The sequence below is a fragment of the Talpa europaea genome (assembly GCF_964194135.1).
Source record: "Talpa europaea genome assembly, chromosome: 10".
Lineage (NCBI taxonomy): Eukaryota > Metazoa > Chordata > Mammalia > Eulipotyphla > Talpidae > Talpa > Talpa europaea.
The window spans coordinates 109,269,125-109,286,390 of NC_140077.1; the positions used below are offsets into that span (position 1 = coordinate 109,269,125).

Genomic DNA, 17,266 nt, shown 5'->3' on the forward strand with positions numbered 1-17,266 from the left:
CAGTAGGAAAGAAAGAAAGAAATGCCACCCGTTTGTCCAGTTGCAGCTATATGTGGATGAGAAAGCTGGAAAACAGACAGCTCATGACTAATTACCCTAATGACAAAAGAGCCTTTTGGAAAGCCTCAATTGTACACACTTGCAATGTTGGAAATCACCAGTGAAAACTCTCCTTCAGCATTATTATCCTCACTGTTTCTCAATACTCCTCTGTCCTTCTCACTCAAAGATATTCTCCTCACCAAGTCAAACTTACCAAGTCCTGAAGCTCTAAAGAGATGCCTGTACAATTACACTAAGGTCTATACCAGTTGAATCAGTATGGTTTTTTTTTCCTATAAAAGACCTATTTATTATCCAAAAAATTTGATCAAGCTCCTCTTACTGTATTCTTTCTCACACAGCTATCATTTTAAAGGATTTGTGAGAGAAAGTAACATTTCAGCAGATAAAATTTAGACTCTGGAAAGGGAGCTGCAGCAGCTCATCTCACCTCCTCTGTTGATTTCTGAGGGCAGTGAAGGTGCCATCATATTTGTGTCCATTGGCTGAGAGCCGTCCTGGGTCATGGAATCTTCAGGGGGCAGGTAAGCAGGTGGGGGCGTATCAGCTACACAGTAATAAAAAAAAAAATTATTTTTCATCCTTAACAAGTACACCTAAAAAACATATATTCTCTTCTGAGCTGAAATTCTTAAGGGATTAAGTTGCCATTTCAACACCCCCACCCCCCAACCCTACCCCATCAGAGGACTGGAGGCCCCAGACATTGGATTTTTGATGTTGAATTTCTGAAAATTACTACCATTTCACAACCTCACACCATTTTAGTGAAGAATCAGCGGGGAGAAAGCATCAGATGCAAGTTCCGGAAGTGTCTGCCTGTCTGGGATGGTGCCATTTTAAACAGTCTCAGCACTTAAACATACTTTCATGTAATGCACCTTGAGAGCACCTTGCATTTCATAGTTTCCCTGGCAGATGGATCACTTCTGGAAGCCACCACAGGCTTCTTCAAAACACACAACTAAACATCGAGCTTCAGGGTCTCTTGCGTTAAACCAATGAGCTCCCGGGAATTTGCCACCTGCATTTCATTACAACCAACCTGCTGACCTGAACGGGCCACTTCCATGACTTCAAGCAACCTGTCAGCACTGCCTCCTCCCCACCCACCTATAATTGCTAGTTTGAAAATCCCTAATGAGAGCTGCTTATCATGGCTATCTCCTATTTCAGGATTCACATGTATGTTTCTTCTGGAAAGCACACAGCCAGCTGGCCGACAAGAAGTCAACAATAATGATTTTAGAAACAAAGACACCTGCAAAAGCCTCACGTTGTCTTAAATAAAGGGTTTCCCATGACAATCCTTTGGGGTCAAAAAAACAAGCTCCTCACTGGCTCTCGTGAGCCCACGGAACACACAGGCCAGAACAGGGACCGAGTGAAACCACAGGGCACCGCGGGCAACTTGGAGAAGCAACAGCCCAACAGAGCAGCAAATGCTGCTCCTGCGGCTTCTCGGCTGACCCCAGCACCGTCACCCTCCAGCTGCGACTGGAGCACAGACACGGGTGGCCATGGGAGCCTGGGTGGGTGCTTTTTCGTCCCTTTCCAGCTTCTTTTAACTCCGCAGCTTGCCTGTAGCCATGATGCTGGCACTGCTACGCTTCTAGCAGATAGAAGTTAGGGCCTTTTCTGACACCAAATCCCATGCATTTCAGCAAACAAGCCAGTGAGAATTCCCCAGGCGCCTGGGCATGAGCACTCACAAGGGGGACAGCAGGCCACTGGTGGTCCAAGACCACCCATTCCCACATGCGCCTCCTGCACCCCTTGCAATGCTCTCTTCTCCCCATTTCTTACTTGGCCTGTGCCTTCACCTAAAGTGTAAAAACAAGCAAGCGTCTTCATTTGCTCACTCTTGGCCACCCCTGCCGAGGTTTGCTGCTGCTCGGAAGCTGCTCACCCAAGTCTCACCACCAGCCTATTCATCGAACCCTGCGGGTCTACAGGGGTGTGGCATGGTGGATGGGGAGTGGGCAGTCATGGACCGTGAATACCAGTTTAATTTTTAAAGCAAACTATCACCTACTCTCATCTGAAACAGTTTTTAAATTGAAAAACAAGCCAAGCAGTGCCAGTGAACAGGCTAAAATAAAAGCCAGCAGCAGCAGGGGTACATCATTTTTCAAGTGTTGAGGACACACCAGCACTGCCACTGAATTCAAATTTACTTAAAAACATCTCAAGCAGCCCCATGAACATGGTGGCCAGGCATTTTCCCTTCTTGAAATGTTAATAGTTGTCAAGACATCTTTGTTTAGAGTATCCTCCTTGAGGTCTACTGGCAAGAAATACGGAACAGATCATTTTTTTTAGTTGCTTGCTTATTAACCCATAATCTGAAAAATAACCATGTCCTATATCACTAATTTTGATAATAAATTACACCATCAGTTAAATCTAAATAAGAAAGATTATTGTTTTTTTTTTTTTCTTTTTGGTATTTACGTGGTTAAAGGAGCAGACCATTTCCAGTACCTGGGTTGTAACTCCTTTGGTAGAGTCTATGTTTCTTGGAATTACATCACCACTTAAATGAATTTAATTAAGGAGAGGGGTGCGCTCCCTCAGGAACTACCACTTCTGAGGTTGCTCATGCTATTCTTCTCTTTCTCTTTTATCAAGAGCAAAGGCTGTAACAAATACGCCACCCTCAGAAAGGCAGTTGTTTCGAAACCTTTCAAAAATAAAACATACTCAAACACCTGTGCCGGGTTTAGCTTACCTTCACCCAAAGTCCTACCCGGGGTTCTAGAGCACACTGCCACCCACGAGAGCTGCAAAGTCCCTCCTTGCCAGTCACAGAGAGTCCTCACTTAGCATCTTTGATAGGTTTTTAGAAACTACAATTTTAAGTGAAAAGACATATAACAGAAGCAAGTCCAGAAACACCACCATTTTAGTCAAGTGGGCTGGGATTTTTTTCCTCATGAAATGACACTGCACGAGACGATATGATCTGAGGACCCAGTGTGTACCCAGCTCCTCCTGAGCCCCGAGATAACATCCGAACACAGAACATCACGGAACAAGCCAACCTACCTGGCATCTGAAAAGGGCTTCCTGGGTCCGAGCTGGTGGGAGAATGAGGGTAGGTACTGCTGCTGCCCCCAGGAGAGTTTGGGTAACTGCTGTTGGGAGAATGGGGAAATGGATGGCTGTTGGGTTGCTGGAAAGAATCGGGAAAAGTGGCGTTGAGTGGCATGTGAGGCTCGTTCTGTCCTAGGTTACGGAACTGAGCTAAGAGGCTATGCTGAGGGTTATATTCACTGTGTCTTGGAACCAGCACTGGAGGAAGAACTGGAAAAAAAGAAAGAAAAACAAGAGACAACAATGAGAAAGATGACACATCTGCAATAACATCACAATGAAGTTGAACATAATCTGTAAGCAACAACAAACTATCAGGGCCCTGCCTGCAGCCAACTCTAAAGCACCTTTCAAATGCAATCCAAGCCATTTTTACTCATGAGCAAATGCAGAAATAAGTCCAGCTTCTAAGCCTTGATGATTTATGCCAAAGACCTGTGGCATTGACAAACTGCTCAAGGTAAGTTTGCAAAATACCTTCTTTGAGTGTAAAAAATGTTAAGATTTCCCCATTCTTAATTTTTCTTTTGCTAAAATCCAAAGCGCCATTAAGAACATGTATCAATATTGACAATTTCACCACAGAGCCATGGATGGTTAAGATTTTACATGTAAGAGTTAACAATATTTATGCGTGAGATGAGTCATTCACAACTCTTTTAAATGGACACATTAACTTACTTTAAACTGAAAGCATAGTGAGTGGGTACAAACAGTAAGCAGTGTAAAATCCAAATTCCAAGGACATTAGGGCAGCTCATTAGACAAAGCAGGATGTTTACGGCATGGAGTTCATGTCATGTCCTAGTTGTCATGCAAACATCTTCCCTCTAAGAATCCTAATGTATTTATCCACTTCTCAGTAATTCTGATCATGGGCTAACATGCTAAGGAAGAAACACTGCAACTACAATGGTCACACCTGGGAAGGGCAGGCTAACAGTCCCAACCAGTTAGAACCTAGCTTCCTGCCAGGTTGCCAGATGGCTCCTCCCTAATAGAAAGGCCTTTGGCTTCCCAATGGCTCTTGTGGGCTTGGCTACAAAGAGAAAAACAGACCATTTGTGAACTGCATGGAAGGAGATAGGAGGAGATCAAAATCTTTTAGATTGTTGGAAAAGGCATGATGCATTTTTGCTTGAAAAAATACATCATGATTCATAGTTTTTGTTGATTTTGATTTTCACTTTCTTAAAGTTATTCATTTTCCTGGTCCCTTATTTAAGTATTCTAGATTCCTGCTATGAGTGAGACCATCCGGTATTTTTCTTTTTCTTTCAGAATGGGGGGATTGCAATTGTATGGGGAATATAAAAATAAAATTTATTAATTAAAAAAAAATAAAACAAAACAGCAATATTACCTCAAAAAAAAAAAAAACATCATGACTTTTCCGACAACCCAATATTACTGCTGTTGAAAGTTTGGGCTCAAAATAAATTTTCCCAAAGAATTATTTAGCAGCATTAGGAATTAAGTAGATTTTTGAGGGCCTTCCAGTGAATCCATAACTTTTATCATTTCTACAAGAAAAGTGCTCTTAACTCTTGGATGATCACTTATTCATGTCATGTCTGAAAATTGATTTTTTAAAACAAAAAGTTTTAGATGGTATTAAAACTTCTTACATGCTGTATTTTAAATTTCCACATAAACCTGTAGTGGTACCAGCTTCTGAATTCCCTACCTGGTATCCCTTAGAAGCAGATCTTTTTAGGATAACAGATGTGTGTTTTTAGCACCACGATGGGGTCTGCAGAAACATTACCTGTCATACCACAATCAACAAACCAACTGTGCCTGTGTACTGAGGTACTGTAAAGGAGTGTCTGCAGGTAAGTTTCTAGAAGTGGAAACACTGGATGAAGACATAATTTTGTCCTTGTCTAGTATGCCTTCTACAGTGGCACCATTTTGCATTTGTCACCTGCAATGCATGAACGTGACCGCCCCATAACCTCCAGAGCAGACTACTCTGTCAAACTTTTGAGTTGACACTCTGATGAGAAATGGCATTTTGATTTCAATTAATTTTTTATGGTAAAAGCTGATCATTATTTCTGTGTGTGTGAACCGTCTTACTCGCGCCTTTTGCCCATTTTTAGTCTTGGTATTTTTTATTAAAAATACATTTATTTAAAACATTATTAAAATGGCCATCCTTCCAAAAGCAATATACAGATTCAATGCTATTCCAATCAAAATTTCAATGTCATTCTTCAAAGAAATAGAACAATTATTGATGAAATTCATATGGAATCACAAAAAACCCCGAAAAGCCAAAGCTCTCCTGAAAAAAAAAAAGAAGGGAATGGAGGCATCACACTCCCAGACTTCAAACTATGCTACAAAGCCATAATCATCAAAACTGCATGGTATTGGAACAAGAAAAGACATACAGACCAATGGAATCGAATAGAAAATCCAGAAATAAACCCACAGATTTATGGTCAACTAATCTTTGACAAAGGAGCAAAGAATATGCATTGGAGCAAAGAAAGTTTGTTCAATAAATAGTGCTGGGAAAACTGGGTCGCTACATGCAAAAGAATGAAGCTTGACCACTACCTCACACCATACACAAAAATCAACTCAAAACGGATTAAAGAACTAGACATAAGACCTGAAACCATAAAATATATAGAAGGAAATATAGGCAAAACACTACGTGATTTGCACATCAAAGACATCTTTACAGACACATCACCCAAAGCAGTGATAGTGAAGGCAAAGATAAACAGCTGGGACTACATCAAATTAAAGAGCTTTTGCACAGCAAAAGAGACAATAACAAAAACAAAGAGAAACCCCACCAACTGGGAGAACATTTTTGCACCCAACACTAATGATAAAGGACTGATCACAAAAATCTGCAAAGAGCTGATGAGACTCAACAACAACAAAGAAAATAATCCAGTCAAAAAATGGGCAGAAGAGCTAAAAAGAAACTTCTCTGAAGAGGAAATGCAAATGGCCAACAGGCATATGAAAAAATGTTCAACATCACTTGTCATCAGGGAAATGCAAATCAAAACTACCATGAGATACCATCTTACACCAGTGAGAATGGCACATATTAAAAAAACTAGCAACAACAAATGTTGGCGAGGGTGTGGAGAAAAAGGAACTCTTCTGCACTGTTGGTGGGAGTGCAAACTGGTCCAACCACTGTGGAGAGCTGTGTGGAGATTTCTGGACCTACTAAACATAGAGCTTCCATAGGATCCAGCAATTCCACTCCTAGGTATCCTTACCCAAAGGACACAGAAACATCAATTCCAAAGAACACCTGCACCCCTATGTTTATAGCAGCACTGTTTACAATAGCTAAGCTTTGGAAACAACCCAAATGCCCAAAAATAGATGACTGGATCAAGAAGATGTGGTACATATATACCATGGAATATTACTCAGCATTCAAAAAAGATAAACACATGCAATTTGCAGCAACATGGATGGCGCTGGAAGGGATCATGCTCAGCGAAATAAGCCAAAAAGAAAAAGAAAAATACCGCATGGTCTCACTCATAGCAGGAATCTAGAAAACTTAAATAAGGGACCAGGAAAATGAATATAAGAAAGTGAAAATCAAAATCAACAAAAAACTATGAACCAGAGACACTTTTAGGGGGGTGGGGGCGGGAGGGGAGGGATTGGGGTCAGAATGGGGTGGCTGCAATTGTATGGGGAATATAACAATAAAATTTATAAAAAAAATACATTTATTTAGAGCTATCAACGCAGGACAAATGTTGAACATTTTATCATAACCTTTGATTTGTTTTTTGACTTTGTTGATATGCAAAATTTAATGTCTTATTTCTCGGTAGTCAATTTTATCAACACTTTCTTCAATTGCTTTTGTCAGAGAGCTTCTTCCATACCCAGACTGTAAGGAAGAATTGAGCCACACAGTCTTCCCTGGCATATAAAATTCCACATTTTATTTAGATCTCCAGTCTACTTGGAGTTGTTTTATTTGCAGTATGAGGAATAGATGTATTTTAGCTTTTTCCAAACTGTTAGCCAGTTGCCCCAACATGGTCTTTGAAAAAGCCCATCTTTGTCCTGGAGATTGGCGATACCTCTTTCTCATAAAGTTCCCTTTATGTTGGGGTCTAGTTTTACACATGCCATTCCATTCGATTCTGGTCTGTGCCCCAGCCCCCCAATTTGAGTTTCAGAGGCTTCACTGCATGTTTTAACTTCTGAAAGGACTAGTCTCCTCTACACTTGTTTTAAAAATAACCTAGAATGAACTCAAATTCAGAGAATCCAACTTAGATAAATCATTTTTTTAAATACCATAGATGATTGCCTTATCATACAATTATCGGTGAAATTATGTGCTTCCAATGTATCTTCTGAGACCCCATGACTTTGTCCAGATCCCTGCTCCACTGGGGGTTGGGTTATCTTCCCAGCTTGCCCTCACCCAGCTGCCCTGAGCTTCCATCTGCAAGCTGCATCCTCTGTGCCTTGGCTCACTTGGCCACAGTTCCAAGGCCACAAGTCACCTTTTTACCGTGTCTTGGTCTTTCAATCCACTCCCAGTAAAGATGAATCCTCATTTCTTTGCGTCCCCCACTATGGCTTAAATAGGCTTGCATCATGGTTTCTGACCTTACCCCAGCTGTCACCCCAGCTTCTTAAAGGAAGAACAGGGTTTTCTTCTGTTTCATCCACTGTCTGGCTCAGAGGAGATTCTTAATAAACTTTTTTTTTTTTTTCAATTAATAAAGGTTGGTGAACTCTGTTGCTGTTCCAAGACTGTTATGTACTGTATTATTAATACAGACAGGTTATTCTCAAAGCATAGTCCCCAGACTCCCTGCATCTGCATTAACAAGATACTTGTTTAAAAAGGCAGATTCTTGAATCTCATGCTGGACATGGTAAAGCAGAACCACTGGGGGTTAGTGATACAGCCTGGGCGAGGGGCTGGGCACACGCTGGCACCAGGGCTGTGGCTGCTCACCTGCATCTTGCATGGAAACAAGCCCCAGAGCCCCTGGAAAAGCAGTTTCCACCGGTGCCAGGAGTTGCTGCCTGTGGGCAGCCCCACCCCCAGAGCTGGCCCCAGAAGCTGCTTGCCAGCAGTGCAAGCGGCAGGGCGTGGTGGGCATTTTACTGCTCACCATTCAGGGCCCCACTGGACTCAGGCTGCAGGACTGTAGTGGTTCCTCTACCACGCTGCCCCAGGACAGGCAGCCCATGGTTCAGGGGTGCAGGCAGGAGTGTAGGGCTCCACTGGGCCAGCTCCAGTGCTGTGCTCCCTCCAGCTTCAGGCAGTAGAGAAGCCTGTGGATTGGGTGCCTGGATCCTGGAATGGCCCGAGCAGGTACAAGCTATGAGCTGATGGATGAACGGTCCAATCAGCCTTATGATTGAAAATGGCCCAATCAGACCTGTAGGTGGATATAAGACAGGAGCTGGCCTGGGATAAACTTGGATGTGCCATGTGCCTGAAGCGCGCCCTGCCCCTGGCATCTGAAGAAAAGAAAGAAGCAAAAGAGCTTTGCAGAGGCTGGGGGCTGCTGCCCTCAGCCCTGCCTCTGACTTGGCCTGGAAAGAGCGCCCAGGCCCTGGGCCAGTGTCTCACAGAGCTGCGCTGATGCTGGTGTTTCTGACACCAAGTCTTAGTGACAGGTGGTGACTGGCACTACTGGCAAGTGCTGCCTGGCACTGTTGATGGGTGACCAGCACTGTATCCGGGTCATTTTTGAGAGCTGTTAAGCGCTCCTGCTCATCAGGCACCACCTCCCAGTGTCACCGCCTTGGTGCTGTCTGGCCTAGTGTCTGGTGCTGTCCATACCGACCTTCACACTGTGGATGGGCAGTGGCATCACCTCAGGAGCCCCACCTGTGAGCACCTCCAGCAACAGTGAGTTGGACCCTGGCCTGCTGCTTGGTGGCTGCCATGGGCTCCAGGCCTTCATTGACAGGACAGCCCTATCTTGGATGAGGGCCTTTTGTTTAGGACTGCTGAACTCTGTGGATACTACCTGGGTAAAGCTAGTCGGCCATTTGTGCCTTAAATTCTTTGTTTCCCCCCATTAAATATATCCTATTGTTGTTGTTCCCTGAGCCTGAGTGGTCCTGCAAAGGTGCATGTGGGTGAGAACCACAGTGACCTGTCCTCTGTTGGCTATTGTCCTTTAGATGCTGTACCTCCCCCCTAGCCCCTTCCTGGCTGTTTCAGAATGAGCTGTGGACTTGCACTTCAATGTCCTCACTGAAAGGTCCATGCAGGAGGCCTGAATGCAGGCGCCAACCAGGAAGCCCACCTGGGGGGCAGGAATGCGGATACCTGCCTGGAGGACTCAGGCAATGAGCCTCCCCCCTCCCCCTAGGAGTCTTGTCTCAGACAAAGAACCTCTACCTGCCCTACAAACTTTTCCCGCCTATGAGCCCAACTACCCACCTGACCTCTCCTCGCCCTATAAAACCCTGCTTCCCCCTAACAACGTGCGCGACTCCACTGAAACACCCCCCCCCCTTGGGTCTGTGAGGTCCGCCCGGAGCGCAATAAACTTTCCCTCCCTTTGAGAAATGTAGCCTGGCTCTCCTTGTCTTTACCGCACCGAACCTTTCATCTTGGTGCCGCAAACCCGGGAAGGCCGTGTCCCCTGGCGCCGGGGCCGCCTTCTCGTCCCTGGGACCTCTCCTCTCCATTGCAGACACCTCACACCCACCACCGGCCTTAATCCTTGGGGTAAGTCACTGCCTGACCCTCCTTCCTGGGAGGCCCTCGCCTCTGGCTATTCGGCTCCTCTCCTGACCCCCGTACCTTGGTTGGCTGTTCCGTAAACCGTGGGCCCACGTCAGCCAACTCCCGTACACCTAGACCCTGGATCTGGGGACGCCCTTCCAGACTAGGTGCCTGAATCCTAGGCGCAACCGAGCGGTGGAGACGTCCCCCTCGCTTGTCTGCTCTGGGGACGCCGCGATTCCGAGGGCCTGCGCCCCCGAAGGCCAGTTTGTAACAGGGTGGTCCCCAGGAAAGGGGAGGTTCCATGCCCCTCCCAAGGGAGGGTGGAGCTGAGCAGGAAGAGGAGAAGCTGCAGAAGAGACTGAGGAAAGAAGCAGGATGGAGCCAGGAGACCTGGAGGAGGCGCATGGAGCCTAGAGACACGTGAAGAAACTGCGCTTGCCTTTTGGTCGTGGACTGGGTGACACAGATGTGGGTGAGACCCGTGGAGAGGTGACCATGGCAGCTTTTATCTTGATGTTGATTTTGCTCTTTTCCTTCTGGGCTTGTCTGAGTGTTTCTGACCCTTTGCTGTGGGTCCCCACTGGAAGGTGCTTTAGACTCATGGCAGGCTTTGGGGCCTTGCTCTGGGCCAATCCCATTTGGATGGACTTTTACCCACGAGGGGACGGGTAACTTTGGGTGCTTCACTTAGAAACTAGACTCTTTGCCTTACCTGTATTGTTTCCTAGTTTTATTAAAGTTCCTTCCCATTAAAGTCTCCTATGTACTTTCTAAGTCTCGAGACTCCTCTCACTCCTCGCCCTCTCCAGACCCCTCTTCTGCATTCTCTGATCCTCTAAATTCTCAGTCTTCACCTCCTCCAGCTCCCCAATCCAGCCCCTCCCCGCCTTTCTTTTCACCTCCTAGCTGCCATACCCTCTTCCTGCTGATCTTCTCCCTCCCCTCAGGAAAGTGGGTGGGAACTGAAGAAAGAGTTAGAGTCCATGTTCCTTTCTCTGTCTGATCTCTCCCAACTTGTAAAGCGTATTGGCTCTTTCACAAACTATCCCACTACCTACACCTAAAAAAAAAAAAAAAAATTTCATTATCTTATCCAAGCCTATGACCATACATGTCATAATTATATGTTATCTTCTCTTCCACCCTGACCTCTGACCTGTCCCCTAGCTGGTCTCCAACCGGCAGCGCCTAAACCTATAAACTTTCATAAGCTCAAAAAATTACCCAGTCTTCCTCAAAAAAACCCTCCTGACTTCCAAAGGCTGAGGATGGTCCTCAAACCCCTATCCAGGATCTGCTGAAAATGGCCTTTACAGTATTTAACAACAGGGAGGAACAGGACAGGACAGAGAGGGAACTCCGCAGTCACCAGAAGGCTGAGCTTCAAGCTCAGGCCCCAGTAGCTGCCTTGAGACCGCCAGGCCCTGCTCCTCCAACGACCGCAGCGCCTGCTGCCCGACAGAGGATGACAATGGGCCCCATGGGCCCCAACCAACCGACTGCCACCGAAGCCTGCTTCAAATGTGGCCAAGAAGGCCACTGGTCCAGACAATGCCCCAACCCCGCCCTCCGCCAGGACCGTGCCTCATCTGCAACGTCCAGGGTCACTGGAAAAGTGACTGTCCCTCCACACCTGGCTGTGGTGGGCCAGTCCTTCCAGTCCCTGCAACTCTTGCCACTGGTGGTCTTGGGTTTGGCGGCTGAGGACTGAAGAGGCCCAGACTCAGACTCCGATAACCTTCGAGGAGCCCAGGGTAACGGTCAAGGTAGCAGGTAAGTCCATCTCCTTTCTGGTTGACACGGTGTCTACCTTCTCTGTCCTCCCCTCCTAATCCGGTCAAGTTTATCCTTCTCAGGCCTGGGTTACGGGTGTTGACGGCCTTCCTTCTCGGCTCAGGACCACTGAGCCCCACACCACTCCTGGGTCACGATCTTCTGACCAAACTCAGGGCTACTCTCTCATGGTTCCAACACCCTAGCACTGCTCTCATCCTCCCACGACTCCAAACATCTCCTCATCCTTCTCAGGACTCCCCGCTGTCTCCTTCCACTGTCAACCCCATGTTCTGGAATATCTCTATCCTGATTGTTGCCACCCATCGTACCCCAGTCCTCATTCGCCTTAAGGATCCCTCTTCTTTTCCCTCTCACCCCCAGTTTCCAATTTCCCTCATTCACCGTCAGGGTCTCAAACCCATCAGCCAACGACTCCTGGGAAAGGGACTCCTTCCTCCTATCAACTCGCCCTGTGATACTCCCGTTCTCTCCATTAAAAAAGCCTGATGGTTCTTATCCCTTAGGTCAAGACCTTCGCCTCATTAACGAAGTGGTGGCGCCTAGCCATCCTGTAGTGCCAAACCCCTACATCCTTCTATTTCATATACCGTCTCCTACCACACACTTCTCTGTACTTCACCTCAAAGGTATTATTTTTTTTTACCATCCCTCTGGATCCTCAATGTTACTTACTATTCGCTTTTACTTGGGAAAATCCGGACACACCTCCCAGCAACTGGCCTGGACAGTCCTGCCTTAGGGTTCCCGGGACAGCCCTCATCTGTTTGGTCAGGCATGAGCCAGTGATCTCTCGGCATGCCATACTCCACCCCGCACTCTCCTCCAGTGTGTTGCTGACTCCTCCTCTGCCGTCCTTCTCGGCCACTGTCTCAGCAACACACTGCACAACTCCTCAGCCTCCTGTGCTCCAAAGGATACTGTCTCCTCATTCAAAGCGCAGCTCTCGGTTCCCACAGTTGTCTATCTGGGTCTTTGACTGACTCCTTCCTCCAAACAGCTGACAGTGGACCACAAACAGGCCATCCGGGACCTTCCCTCCCCTGAATCGACAAAACAAATCCTTTCTTTCTTAGGTTTGGTTGGATTCTTCTGACACTGTATCCCTAATTTTGCTTCCTTAGCCAAGCCACTATATGATACAGCAAAAGCCTCCCTGAAGGACCTCTCCAATCCCCCGGGAAGTCCGCAGGGTCACACATATCCTTCTTCAGGCACCTGTCCTTACCCTTCCTGATCCAGAAAAGCCTTTGCTCCTGTTCACAGACGAACGTTGGGGTACTGCGGCAGGCGTCCTTTCCCAGCCTCTCGGACCAGCCCTGCATCCTATCCCTTATCTCTCCAAGCAGATGGATCCCACCGTTAGGAGCTGGCAACCCTGCCTTAGAGCCCTGGCGGCGACAGCTCTACTCACCCGGGAATCCCTCAAACTTACTCTGGAAAGACCCACCCAAGTATATTCCCCTCACCGCCTTCAGGACCTCCTGTCTCGCTGCTCGCTCTCCACTCTTACTCCTTCTGCAACAGGGTGGTCCCCAGGAAAGGGGGAGGTTCCCTGCCCCACCCAAGGGAGGGTGGAGCTGAGCAGGAAGAAAAAAAGAAGTTAGAAGAGGAGGAGGAGATTCATTTGCTAAATACCTTAAACTCATGGGGACAAAGGCCTTTTCCAGGTGAAGAGGCCCCTCCCCCACAGACTCCTGAGGCTTCACAGCCTCCATTGCCCTCCAGGGAGGTAGTTATCATGGCGTCTCCTCCCCACACTAGGGGCGGCACCCATTTTGGCACCCATTTTGGCAGTAATGATCGCCCTGATGGCCCTGTGGCAGGACAGTTTCCTTTTCGCCAGTTGCCGATAGGTGGCGTGAATGCAGAGGGGAGACCTGCTGGGTACTTTTGGTCGCACCATCCTTTTAGCACTGGGGACCTCCTAACTTGGAGGAACTCTGTTCCCCGGTGCCGGCAGGCTCCTAAGAGGATGGCGAACTTGTTTGCCTCCGTTTTTCTCTCCCACCGCCCTAACTGGGCGGATATACAGTTGATGTTACAAGTTTTACTAGGTCTAGATGAGCGGAGGATAGTAGTGAGGAAAGCAAGGGAGGAGGCTGACCGTCTCCGCCAACAGGATAGCCAATCCCCAGAGCCAGAGATGGCTGTCCCAGAGGTAGTTCCTGAATGGGACCCCAACAATGGAGGACTGGCGAAGTTGAATCTCTATAAAAAATGTTTATTGGTAGGACTGGAGCAGGGAATCCCCAAGCAAAAAAATTTTAACAAAATATTGGACCTTACACAAGGGGCTAATGAGGATCCATCAGAGTTCCTTGAGAGGATTATTCAGACGTATACAGACCACACGGATATAAATCCAGATGCCCCAGAAAATGCTCCTGTGTTCACTATGGCGTTCATCACAAATAGTGCTCCAGACATAAGGAGAAAGTTAGCAAAGGCAGATGGCGTCACAGAGATGAGTCAGTCCCAGGTAGTGGACTTAGCATTTAAGGTTTATACTAATAGAGAGAACAGGAGAGAGGACAGGAGACCGAAACCTGCGACTGTTTTTGTACAAAGAGAGCACAGGCCAGGGTTTTGGGAAAACAGTAATGGACAGAGATGTGAACCCCTAGGAAGAGATCAGTGTGCTTTCTGTAGGGAAGAGGGACATTGGAAGGACAGTTGTCCCAGGTTACAGGGAAGAGGCAGACGCAGTAATTACAGAAGGCAGGATAGGAGACTCAGGACACCACGACAGGTTGATTCACGCAGGGGTTACAGGAGGGAATATAGAAGGAGCACACAGAACCAGGAACCAAGGAGAGAGGAAAGAAGACAGATGTTAGCACAGAGTAGAGGCTCAGATGATGATAGGGAATACGGACGGAGAAGGACTCGAGAGCCCAGCACAGAGGACAGGAGACCGGTGATAGCACAGAGTAGGGTCTCAGGTGAAGATAGGAGGGGGAATATAGACAGAGTAGAAGGAATCGGGAGCCAAGTGTGGAGGAAAGGAGAGACAAATGATAGTTCATGGAGAAGGTTCAGATGAAAGAATAGGGGTGCCCAGGGGTTCCACTAGATCTTAAACCCATCAAAATAACCCCCTCGGAGCCCCGGGTAACCCTCGCTGTGGGGGCTCGTCTGATTGATTTCTTGGTGGACACTGGAGCAACATACTCAGTTTTGAGCAAAAGACTGTCTCCTAAGATTGCACCATGAGCTCTGTGCCACCATAGATATGGTGGAATAAAAATTAAAAGGGGGGATTGCAACAGGGTGGTCCCCAGGAAAGGGGAGGTTCCCTGCCCCACCCAAGGGAGGGTGGAGCTGAGCAGGAAGAGGAGAAGCTGCAGAAGAGACTGAGGAAAGAAGCAGGATGGAGCCAGGAGACCTGGAGGAGGCACATGGAGCCTAGAGACACGTGAAGAAGCTGCGCTTGTCTTTTGGTCGTGGACTGGGTGACACAGATGTGGGTGAGACCCGTGGGGAGTGACAGTGGCAGATTTTATCTTGATGTTGATTTTGCTCTTTTCCTTCCGGGCTTGTCTGGTTGTTTGTGACCCTTTTCTGTGGGTCCCCACTGGAAGATGCTTTAGACTTGTGGCAGGCTTTGGGGCCTTGCTCTGGGCCATTCCCATATGGATGGACTTTTACCCACGAGGGGACGGGTAACTTTGGGTGCTTCATTTAGAAACTAGACTCTTTGCCTCTCCTGAATTGTTTCCTAGTTTTATTAAAGTTCCTTCCCATTAAAGTCTCCTATGTTTTGTGTTGATGCGGCGGATGGCAGAACCCATTTAGAATAGGCAGGTTTGCGGGGTTTGGGCTGCCCCTCTCCCTGTCCTATAACACCTCCTGCTTACAAAATTTCCATGTATTTTTTTATCGAAAACCCTCTACTCTAGTGAGTCTCACTCACTCTAATTCTCTCAACCCAGCCACTCTCCTGCCTGTCTCTGGTCCCCTTTCTGCCGCCCATTTCTGTCCTGAAATCCTGGAAGATACGCAAACTCTCCTTTGTCAGATGCCTCCTGTGCTTGTAGACTGGCAGCTCTTGTGAAGATGCGCGCGTTCAGCAGAGGGCCAACTAGGCCACTGTTACCATCGATCAGGTAATCAACACAGGAAAACTGCCTGGAAAAACCACCTCCCAAAAGACAAAACTCATAGCACTTAACCAGGGACCTTACCCTCAGCAAACATAAGAAAGTCAACATCTATATAAATTCAAAATATGCCTTCCTTATTGCTCACAGTCATGCTGCGATTTGGCAGAAAAGGGGGTTCTTTTCCGCCAAGGGGTCCCCCATCATGAACGCTAAACTTATCCTTAAGCTTTTAATAGCCTTGCAGCTTCCAACTGAAGTCGCCATGATCCACTGAAAGGACACCAACTGACAATTCTTACGTTACCACAGGAAATAACAAGGCGGATGCAAGGGTTTTGCTCTCACAACTGACTCTGCTGCAGACCCTTCCCCTATTCTCTATCAGTCCCCTCCATCACTCCGACTTAGGAGCCTAATGAGCGCCAATTCCTGAGTCTGCTCTTCTTCCACCCCTCCTGGAGTGCAAAAGTCTAACAAATATGTTCCCGTCGTCAAACCTATGCTCGCATGTCACCTCAAAGGGGAGTTCGCCTACCCTCTTTTGCAGCTCACCAACTGCGTGGACACCTACCCGGACAGGATTGACCTCTCCCTACCCAGGCAACTGCTCCGGGAACACACAGACCGGTACTTACCCAGTCCTGCCTCGGATCTCGACCTCCACAACAACCTTCCCTACCACTATATCCAGGAGACCAAGTCCTGCTCAAATCGCTTCAGCCAAAGCCACTGCAGCCTCGGTGGACCGGCCCACACACGGTTATTCTCACCACGCCTACAGCGGTAACACTTCTGGGACACCCCTCCTGGCACCATCTATCACGGGTCAAACGTGCCCCTGAAGACAAACAGTATGTATGTCATAACCTGGGTCCTACTAGGATGTGCATTTCTTGTCAAAATCTCTCCTAGCTCAGTGTCCTGTGTATGGAAATTCAAAGTTATGGATGCCGCGGACCAGCACAGCGGTAAACGATGAGGCCACCTCAGGGTTGAGAGAAGCGTGCAGGGTGGTCAGGGCGTCGGCGAAAGAAATGACACACAGACACACTTCAAGAGTGAAAATCTGAGTGTAATTTTCTTTAAGTTTGTGACTAGTATATATATGTTTTCTAAAAGCACAGGAATGAATATCAAAGAAATTAGCTTGCTCGCTGGCTCAGTCTATCACTATCAGGGAGGTGATCTACATAACAAGCAATGACCATTATAGAAGAAAGAAGGAAGTTTAGAAAGACAAATAAGGGATTAAAGTTTGTAGGTCTAGGAAGAGGGACAAGATTTTTAGCATTCTTGTAGTGGTTCTTGGTGGTCTTTTGATAAGCTTCTGCCTTTTCAGGGAACTTCAGCTGCACTTTCTCTGCTTCAGGCTGTTCTCTCCCCCCCCCCTCTTCCCCCCCCCCCCCCCCCCCCCCCCCCCCCCCCCCGGCGTGCTGGTTGCCCAGCCGGATCTAGGGACCATGGTGAAAGCCATTCCTGAAGATCACTGCGG

The 17,266-nt window shown here is 47.4% G+C and overlaps 1 protein-coding gene across 1 annotated transcript in view; it reads right to left on the reverse strand.

Annotated features, from left to right (window-relative positions):
• The window catches only part of SMAD1 (SMAD family member 1), a gene marked incomplete at both ends in the record, with an annotated part of 43,273 nt that overhangs the window by 12,745 nt on the left and 13,262 nt on the right, over window positions 1-17,266 (reverse strand). Inside the window, 2 exons of the mRNA XM_084246182.1 lie at window positions 494-610; window positions 3,112-3,369. Coding sequence (XP_084102308.1) covers window positions 494-610; window positions 3,112-3,369 — 375 coding nt within the window. The remainder of the gene's footprint in view (window positions 1-493; window positions 611-3,111; window positions 3,370-17,266) is intronic.